This window comes from Argopecten irradians, chromosome 9, assembly GCF_041381155.1.
Source record: "Argopecten irradians isolate NY chromosome 9, Ai_NY, whole genome shotgun sequence".
NCBI lineage: Eukaryota > Metazoa > Mollusca > Bivalvia > Pectinida > Pectinidae > Argopecten > Argopecten irradians.
Window position 1 is genome coordinate 19,442,799 of NC_091142.1, and position 10,794 is coordinate 19,453,592.

A 10,794-nucleotide genomic window follows, 5' to 3' on the forward strand; every position below is an offset into this window, starting at 1 on the left:
ACAAGATACGCACACACTTCACATTTGCAACGGGTTATTAACGTTAGCTGTCGGCAAAGTGCTTAGAGTGAATAGTCGGGCAAGGATGGCTAAAGTCGGTGAAAATGGTGTGAATGTATCCAGTATAATTTCTTATGAAATGGAAAAATAAAATCTCTCGCCAAAATCTGTCTGCGTACGAAGAAATTAATTTAAAGTATAGGAATCCTAATACGTCCTCCCGGCTGACTATGTCCGTGGTTACATTTACACGCAGCCTCGCTTTCAATGCTTTCAACTTTCCTTTACTTTAATGGTCAGAACTGGGAAACGTAAGCAGAACTTGGCCGTCGTATTAATGTGTGAGAACTTTTGGAAGGCCAATGAACGCATTTAGACTGGTTTTCTTTGCCCGACTATTCACTTTAATTATTAATTAATCGATGAATTTGAAGCACATGTGTTACACTTGTACAATAAGTGTGCTATGTAGGTCGACCGGATGTTACAATGTGAATTATCAATGATCATGTATTATCACTATAGCTTAAAGCAATTATATTTTTAATCTAATGATCCGTAACGTGAAGTGTAAAGAAATAAAAGTGATGATATGAAAAAAGTGAAAATGACACCTATGCTATTAATCAATAATATATCTTTTTTAATATGCATAACCAAGCATATAGGTATTTTTATCACAGCATTAATCAGTTGATGAATATTTTATCGCATGTTGTACGGAAACGACGGACTTTACATGTAATGAAAAATTATCCAAGTATCTTAAACACTTTGCCATCATAGTTATGTAATGAGTGCAACAAAAATATCATAATAACGTTTGGAAAGACATCACACGAGAATCTGACATTGTATTAAGGTAAGTGATTATTTAATTCATACATTAACAATCCTTAAAACAAAATCGCTCTTGCACTTAAATCATGTGTCGCTGATGTTATTGGCAGCCATTAATACTATTGGACGAGGAAGATCGATGACTGCTTTCACTTTGAAGGTTTGATAATGTCATTAAATAAAGAACAATACATCTTCGTGCAGAATAACAATCTGTACACATAATATTTGTTATGTTAAGGCAAGGTTATATTCGTCTTAGTTTCAATGATATTCAGTGATAATAAATAACTGGATAGAGATGCACACTGCTGCTAAGGCTTTGGAATGGAACAACCTTCGTGTTTATGGGTCTGTCACAGAATATTGATGGACACATTAGTTGTAAAAATGATAAGGAAGTCTGTACTTAATTCTATGTGGCGTCGTTAAAATGATATTTAACACACAAATTCACTTTATTTGAAAAATAAAAGTAAAAACATAGAATAGAAATGGCCGTCAAATGACACGAACGTACTTAGCATTTACGTCTCTTTCATTTAAAAACGTAACATGGGTATGCCGTCCTTGAAGGTGCGAGTTTTAAGCCAATCATGTTCAAGATGTGAGTGAAAAATCCACTTGGTATGTTAATAGATTAAAAAAAACTTGTATCCACCATCGTTAAATATTCTATCCATTAATTGTTAGAAGTAGATTCCAGTTTGATGGCGAATGTGCACTAATGTGCATGTCAATATCGTTTACGTCATTGCGCGTGAATTGCTGCACGTGCTGCAACTTCCTGCAACACCAAAACATACTTAGATGAGTCTGATGGTTAGAAATCGATAGCCATCAGTAAACTGTGTTCACACTAGGACACCACGTCCGGAGATCAAAGACTACTATTAAATAACATTTACTAATGGCTTCTACTTTATGTAGGTGTGGGCTATTGAAGATCGTCCAGGAGGTGTGCCGACTGGGTCAGAACTCAGACCTGTCACTTAATGACAATCTGGGATTTCATGTTAGCTATTTATTTAATTTTAAGTGTCATTAAACATTCGATTAGCACGGGCTATTGTATTTTTATAAAGAGTAGAATAATTACATGTAAATATGCTCTTATATAACTAATATTCTTTAAAATAAACAGGGGGTCATCATCAGGTCATTCTACATCAACCTTAAATTACATTGAACAGTAATATGAAGTTCTTGAAATCTAATGTACTGTAAATATAGTTATTTTAGCGGTTTTGTATTTCGGCGCTTCTCGTGCTATCTTTGAATCGCTTATTCAAGTACAATCCTAAAATGTGTAAAAGGGTATTCCGGTATAGAACAACCGAATAGCGCAAATAAACTGTACTAAAGCATTAATGTTACTATTTTTTAACTTCATGGGAGTATGAAAGAAAGAGGACTCTCACAAAAGTTTGCAAACAAAATTTAGTATGAAAACAAATAAAAATTAATTATACGGTAATAAATCATAGTTTACCTTTTTTGCGCTAAAATGTGCCTATGTTAAAGTAAGTACATTTACAGGATATCGACATTACTGTAAATCAGCCTACGTAATTTCACGGACGATACATTTCCGCGTATATCACGAGAGATAATGATAAATCACGCAAATGAATCGTCGCGAAAAACTTCTCATCATGTGTGTAAGGTAATCATATGACTCAAAATCGTCTTGTAAAGGCGAAATGAAGTCGTCTTGAAAATGTCATTAGGGATTTTAACGCGAAATGAAGTCGTCTTGAAAATGTTATTAGGGTGTAAACCCGAAATTAAGTCGTCTTAAAAATGTCATTAGGGTGTAAACGCGAAATTAAATCGTCTTGCAAAAAATTCGGTTTACAGTATATTGGGATAACTTAGAGTCTTTAAAAAGCCAGACAAGATGATATTATAGTGATTCGATTATTTGCAATGACTTTGATGCTGAAAGGGGCTGCGGTTGCCAAATATATATGTATGTCCCGTGTACTCCAGTTCTTTGTTGCGAGTTCGAATCGTATGTGGGGCTGTTGCCAGGTACTGACCACTGTTTGGGAGTTTTCTCCGGATTTCATCTATCATCAAACCTGGCGCGACCTTAAATGACCCTGGTTGTTAATAGGACGCTACACAAATCAAACAAAAACCAAATTGATGATGAAAATGACAATGAATAATGTATTGAAAGAAGTAGACTACTTTACAAATACCTTTTCAAATCCATGACCGCATAGTCGTTTATTTTCTAGGAATTTTTTCGTTATTTCGCGAAACAGTGCTTATGTTTAGAAATGGTGGCCTATTATTTACTCTTGGTGCAAAATCGCGAAATATTACACTAAAATTTGGTTTTGTAGATTTAGATATCGCATATTACGAATAATTTTCAGCCTTCTATACCACAGTATAATATTGCATGCATCCTGTACACCACGTATGTCAGAAACATTTATAGATTCACGAGACAAAAACACTTTCATTCATTATATTCAGTGGATGCGAAATAATAATTGATATTAAAATGGAGTTATTATTTCACTTCATGCGGAATTATTTCTGTGAATAGGCTATGCGTCTAACTGCAGGTTGGATATAATTGAGCTGAAAAATATATAACACAAATATAATATTTAATCAGTGCTGTAAATTAATAACAGTAAATTCTGAAAAAAAAAGATTTTCTTCGAAACACAATCGCATACTGATTTAGTTTCTAGTTAGGAACATTACTAAATGGGATACGTTTAGTTAAAACACCGCCTGCCGATCGATCCGAAGTATTGATAGAGGCGAAGCTGACAATAAACGATGGTTTAGTCCTGACAATTGTGACCCGTACAATACTGGTCGGTGTAGAAATCATTCCCACCCTCTCTATCGCCAATCACTGTTCCCGTCATCAAAAGGCTGCTTCACACTAAGGGCCGACTCCCTGTATTTGCGGAGTGTTGTCACAGAGCACAATACAGATGCTAGTTCAGCTCTCGCATTACGCCATACTGGACACAAAGGACATTTTCATTGTTACTCAATAATATTACTCGCTGCTTATCGGAAAAGATAATATTTCTCACAAGGACACTCTTTGTGAAAACACCAATATTTATGACTCGAGATATCGTAAAAATTGGATTTCAAACACAAAATCTCGTTTGAACAGAATTAAGCGAGCCACAGCAGACAAAAGATGGAATGGACATTATAATGTTGTTTTGAAATGGTATGTAAATATTGGTGGAAGGAATGCGACACCAAGGGTTGATTTTGATTCGATATCTGAACGCCAACACAAGATCATTTACATAGTGATGTAAAAGGAAGGGGCCCAGAGCTCCAAAACAGCTCATTGATTATTCCAACAAGTCCGACTCTCTGCTCGGAGAACAATTTATGATAACGTGATTTTTACGGCTGGTTAGAAGAATTTGATTGAGTAGTAACTACCCATTAAATAGTGGGTCCAACTTTTAAGAGAACAGACGAGAACAGACGGTCTTCCTTCATAACCATACGTGACCCCAGAATGAACAATCCGGTGCTGATTGACGAACGGATATTAACATCTTTCTAAACGTCTTGACGACTGGAAGCATTTATGATTATTTCTTTATGGAATTCGGTGAATTTTTATTCGACTAAGGGAATAAAAATCAGGGATAATTTCCTGCTTTTGTTTGGTAAGATCTTTTAAAGATAAATACACCAAATATTCAAATGGTGTAAACGGTTTTTTAGAATAAATCTAACTAGGTTTATATGTAACACTTATTATAAGTTATTGGATTTCTGTTAAGTGTGTTTTAGCGAAATTCATTTGAATGTCAAATTTATTTCAGTGCTTTTGAACCAACACTATTTGTTTATTGCTATGTAATTTTGTCATTTAAAACATTAGATTTTCAAATAATTACTAATACTTTCAGGCATCTTAAGCTTAGAAAATGTGCCTTTCTTATGCTCTAGTTTTGTAATATGTTTTTGGAGTTCGTTTTATTTTTTTATATTTGCAGTATGTGTTTGCGACGAAAATGTTTACTTGTCGCAAAAAGAAATAATTGTTACGTAGAGTGAAAACTATAGTAACAAGCTTGGGAGGGATGAAGCGGTCGCTAAGAACAAATAGTCGTCAATAGAAATGGTCGTTTGTAAATAGTTAAACCTAAGACAGGCAATACAAATATTTTCATTTTTTTTCAAGCTTTTCATCTTTAAGACCAATTTTTCATTTCTTACAGAATTATACTTTCTTCCCTTGATCCGCTATCAATTGTATCGTATGTTACCAGATATGTATTCTTTTTGTTGTGTCAAAATAGCCATGCACTTTATGTTTATCCATATTTTACTACCCGGTTCATCGTGTTCTGATATCAAATGACAGCAAACCACACGTGGTGTTAAAATAAGTGTTTCGAAATATTCGGTATTACTAATCTATCTGTAAAGTGCTTTTGTTTCGCGGGGTTGTATTTCGCAATACTTTTAATTTGTTTCAAAGTGCGGATTGAGCGAAAACTATACATACCAAAAACTGGTGTATGGATATTTTTAGACCCCGCTAATAAGTTCCGGATTCGGATTAAATTACTTTACGGTAATCAGAAACATATATACGTATTAAATCAGTACATATAAGGTACAAGGCCTCAAGGTTTTGTCTCTGTGCTGTATATGTAAATTGATGATTGATTATTGCCAATTTTGTTTATCCTGGTTATATTGATACACTTCAGAGCCATATAGTTTTATTGTCGACATTATAACAACGACACCATATGATTAATATGGCGGTGTGTTATCCATTATAAATCAGATGTAATGTTAATAAATACACATACCCGGTCTTCTTCTAACATACTGTCATAGAATTTACAATATGTATGACAATGCTTTTCTTTGTTTTGAAGATAGGTGTGGCAATGCAACTGAAAAGTGGGTTATTCGTTATGGGTATTATTCATAGGTTATCCATTGTAACTGGATGAATTAAATTTTAACTGTGTATTTTCACCAATCTTTATGGTACTTACTATACACAAATTATACAGTACTCCGTAGTATAGATGGATATTTCCTGATAACATGTATACATATTCTAGGAAATATTTTACACCTAATGTGTTGTTTCGCTTTGAAAGCATCCACATGTCTCTGTAAACGCCAGATATCTGAATATTTTGTATGCCAAGCTGTTAAATTGCTTTTTAGTCGCTTTCATGTGTTTTAATGTGCAAAATAATTAATCTAGATTATTTTTGGTATGATCAATGTAGTTTAAATAGTAGTTTAAGAAATTAATTTCCGAATGTTCGAAACCGTTAGAAAACTGTACCATTTCGCGAAATACAAATTTCGCGAGATGACGCGAATTTAAGAAAACCGTGAAAAGTTGTAAAAGCCATATATATCAATTGTCATTAAAAACCGTCGATCGCTAATTCATGTATTCGTGAAAATATTGAAAATAACGAAAACGGGCAATATTTTCTACACGAACGCGAAAATACAGTATTCTACAGTTGGAACTGTTCTAATGCTCAGTATTGACGTTTTTTAAAGTATTGTTGATTGTTTTTGATGTGCCATGTCATGGAAGTGTATTACACGAATCAGTGTAATCTGAATATTTCACAGTCTGTTCCAAAGTATTACATACATTTCCGATTTTTCAAGATACTTTCCCTAATGAATAATACAGTCATTCTTAACTACTTTACCAACGACTGATTATATAATGTTTGTAAGCCGATAAAATGCTTGCTACTCGCAACATTGTATACTGTTTGAGTTAAAAATAATCTATAACTGTTTTTTACCATAATCATAAACACTAATGTTACCTTTGATTATTGTTCTGTCTTTACAGGTTTAAACCGTGCCGGAACTGAGAATTACAGAGAAACAAGATGGAGGAGAACTGCTGTACGTATGATATGGTGGTGGTGGAGCTCATATTCTTCCTGTACAAGACGGGGGAGTCCATGCTCGACGCTACCATCCGTCCATACATCGTGAAGGCAGTGTGTCAGGAAACGTTTCCCTTCAACGCCTCCGTCTGCTTTGACCTAGATAAATACCCGGAACATGAAGACCATGTACAAGGTATCGCGGGAAGCTATTTGATGTATTATCGTCTGCTCGTGAATCTCCCGGCCGTGTTCCTTGGATTGTTCTGTGGTGCTTATAGTGATAGGTATGGTCGTAAACTACCCATGCTGCTCCCCAGTATAGGTAGTGTGCTGGGCGTGTTACTCTACATACCTAGTCTGATGCTGGAGGAGTTCCGAATTCCTTTGATATTGATGGGAGCGTCTCTACAAGGGATATTTGGTAAAAGCTCCGTGATCACAATGGCGGTGAATAGTTATGTGTCTGACATAACGGAGATGGAGGAGCGGACTAAAAAACTTGGAAAACTTCTGGGTATGAACTTCTTTGGTCTGTTTGCCGGATCTCTTCTCTCTGGTCTGTTACAAGACACTACCGATATGTTGACGACTTTCTGCTGTATCGTGATGGTCCACGCCGCCGTCGTATTGATCACAGTAATTGCAATGAACGATTCAATAACCTTCCCGTCAAAGAAGGTAGAAAACAAAGGATTAAAGGGGGAATGTTGTGATGTGTTCAAACCTTCAAACATCAAAGATAGTGTAATGGTTATTTTCAAACAAAGACCACGAAACACCAGAGTTATAATTTTAATACTTTTCTTCACGTCGGTACTAAATCAGACTTGTAAGGTCGGCGAAATGGACATTACAGTGCTCTTCGTGGCCAGAAGTCCACTAAACTGGCCGAAATCCTGGTACGGTTATCTGTTGTCGGTTGACTATGCTGTGATGGGATCGTCACTGTTTCTAATACTTCCTGTGCTTACAGCGTTCTTCAAGGTCTCGGATGTTGCGTTACTTCTCATTGGAATCACATGTAAAATTATTCGTCTTATCTGGGCTGGCTTTTGTAGAGAAACATGGATGGTTTACGTATCGGTTGTGATTGGTGCCTTTGCCGGAATGATTACGTCATCACTGAGATCACTTCTGAGTAAATCGGTTGACGAGGATGAGGCAGGGAAGATATTCTCACTTCTTGCGTGTGGCGAGACGGCATCAAAGCTATTGGGTGTAGTTATTTTTGTAAATATATACAGCGCTACAGCTGCCATATTTCCGGGTTTTGCATACGGCCTGGAGGCATTCATATACCTGTGTATGTTTGTGATGATTTGTTTCATGTATAAAGACATTCGTTCCGCGGGAACAGTGAACTTGTTGCAGGCATTTTCTGAAACACCAATGTACGGAAGTACGACAGGAGGTTATGACACAAAAGACGGAAGACTTCCGATTGTGGACGAATTAGAAGAACAGTCATCATTTCCGCCGCCTCTCCCCGCCACCACACCCTGACAGACCACGCCCCTTTTTACAGACTAGTTAAGTTTAACCCAGATATAACAAATGGCACGTTAAAATGGTCAAGAATAAAATCTGTCCGACAAAAGTTGTTCTTTGTTCTCTAAAGGGATTTGAATAGCAATAACACGGTAATGTATGGTCGGTTATTTTTGCGGCTCAATTTTGAATCTAAACTATAACGGAACAATTATGTTCTATAATTTGTATTTTGCGTTCGGGCTCTAAACGCGTGTATGACTGGCTTTTCAATTGCTGTTGAAGGATTCGATTGATCGCGACCCCAAAAACATTCGAAATATCCCCGCCAAAATTACCGGCTATATGACAGTTTTAAACTCGATAATTCATGTTTAGGAAATACTCTAATAGTTTATACCATAATACCTGGTATACTTACACAAAATATGATTCACTTGCGTCGTACATACCAGATGTTTATTATAATGTTACAAATAATTCTGATGGATTATAAGTTATAAAGATGCAGAACAAATAAATGGTGTGTTTTATATTAATAGCAAAATAAAGTATCATCTGTTGTTTGAACGTACGAAATAATTTGTTGCGATCTCATGAAATGCAATTTTTTATTTAAGATTATATTCCGTCTTGGTAATCGTTATGCAAATATGATAGTAAATAAAACAGTAGCCTTACCGTTAACACAAACATGTCTTACTACCCGTACGTAAAATCAGCTGTTGTTTGCCTATTTCATTTACATCTAATTCTGATCACTCTTACTGACTCAGTACATATCCCCATTGCCAAAAGAAGAATTGGTTTAAGGAGGGACAACAAAGGCACTGGTAATGGTTAATCAATCAAAAAGGAATTACGGTAATGAAAAGCATGTGTCATTCAAATCATAAAAATACACAAACATATTTTCTGTCCAAAATTATTTGGGATAAAACAATATCGAAGTTTTTGGATTCTGTACTCATATGGAACCTTCTGATCACTGTAAATATGTGCTATGCTGCTCTTGAAATCACCGCCTAATCGAATGGTTAACTTTTACAAGAGAGTTATGTAGTTCCCTCCTAAGATAATCAATAATGTTTGATGCTACATCGCCGACATAGCAAATGTTTATTGTTATTCTTTCTACATTAAATAAAATTCGATCGGTACATACATTTATGTTGTGCATACATACATATTCTTTGAATGTTTGGCCAAAGATGTTTTTTTATAATAAAAAGTCATTGACGATGTTGCACCATTATTCGTATACAATGTAACTATACCATAATATCACCAATCGATACCTGAAGTCGATGTACTCGACTAATTCTACAAATACGCCACAACCTTAGCCCTGACAATGCATACTCAGCAAGAAATTAGAATGTGGTGACCACAGCAAAATGGCAACATCTTTCTTACAATGTAAATATATTTATTGGACGGATTATTCTGCAATAGACATCATGAAATATGTATGTTTGGATCTGTGTCACAAAGCAACGACAAACTATAAAATTACGGATAGTGCAAAATACACACAAGCATAAAAGCACTTTCTTCGATTAGATTCCTTCATACAGCTTGTTTGGTCATTCTAAAACTGTAGATTATTCTTAGATGGTGGGGGGATAAGGGTGAATAATGTTTGGATTAAATTTACCTTAGGCCAAAAACATATGTCTGTTAAGGGTTGCATTGGCAACAAAATAGGATGGGTAGGTCGGGATTTCTTTTTTTCTTTTTTTAGTGTCTTTCACTAATAAATGGCTAGAGCCGGAGTCTGAGATAGGAATCCCGACTTTTAATTTCGTTTTTCCGTAGAAAAATGAGAAAAAATTATGGTCGTGGTAAAATATTTGGATCGGTCAGGTAACCCTAAACAGACATTTTTTTTACCTTATATTTATTCAAGGTATTGTTGAATAGATCAGTTTTATCGATATGCATGTAGTTTAGCTAATGAATTAAGGAATGATGTTGATTTTCCTTTCTAAAATTATCTAAATCTCTTCTTTAATATAACATGTTTTAAGTTAGATGTTTTTTAATCGTATTCTCTGACATTATTTTTGAAAACTTCACAAAATCATGTAATGAAGCACACTGTAACATTCGCCTTACATTTCATAAGAGTCCTATGTTGCTATAACATTAAAAAGAAAGTGTTAACCGTGTAATCTACAATTGAAAGAAAAAAAATCATACACTCGAATATCTTTTATGAACCGAAGTTGCTGTTATAGTTTACACAACAATTTGCTCTTGGATATGGAATTTATCTTACAATCTGGAGAAAATTTTTAAAACTTATAGAAACTTTAGAAAATCGCACAAGAGTGTGAAACAGATTCCATATTCAATAACTTCAAGGTATGTGACCTGTTAATACCATAACTGATATAGCTATGGCTTTTTTCCTAATGTATGCTTATAAGATATAGTGATATTTCCTTAAGCAAAAAGTCTAATATTTAAAATTCTTAATTATGTATAGAGTATGTATTGATAACGAACTTTAATTAAAACTAACTCTTTATACATTTCCACTTATTAACAACTTTTT

General features: G+C 34.9%; 1 protein-coding gene across 1 annotated transcript in view; it reads left to right on the plus strand.

The window, feature by feature from the left end:
• Window positions 1-8,343, plus strand: part of LOC138330859 (lysosomal proton-coupled steroid conjugate and bile acid symporter SLC46A3-like) — a 30,928-nt gene extending 22,585 nt beyond the window's left edge. Inside the window, exon 2 of the mRNA XM_069278361.1 lies at window positions 6,704-8,343. Coding sequence (XP_069134462.1) covers window positions 6,744-8,249 — 1,506 coding nt within the window. The 5' untranslated portion in view covers window positions 6,704-6,743 and the 3' untranslated portion in view covers window positions 8,250-8,343. The remainder of the gene's footprint in view (window positions 1-6,703) is intronic.
• The last annotated feature ends 2,451 nt before the right edge of the window (window positions 8,344-10,794 follow it).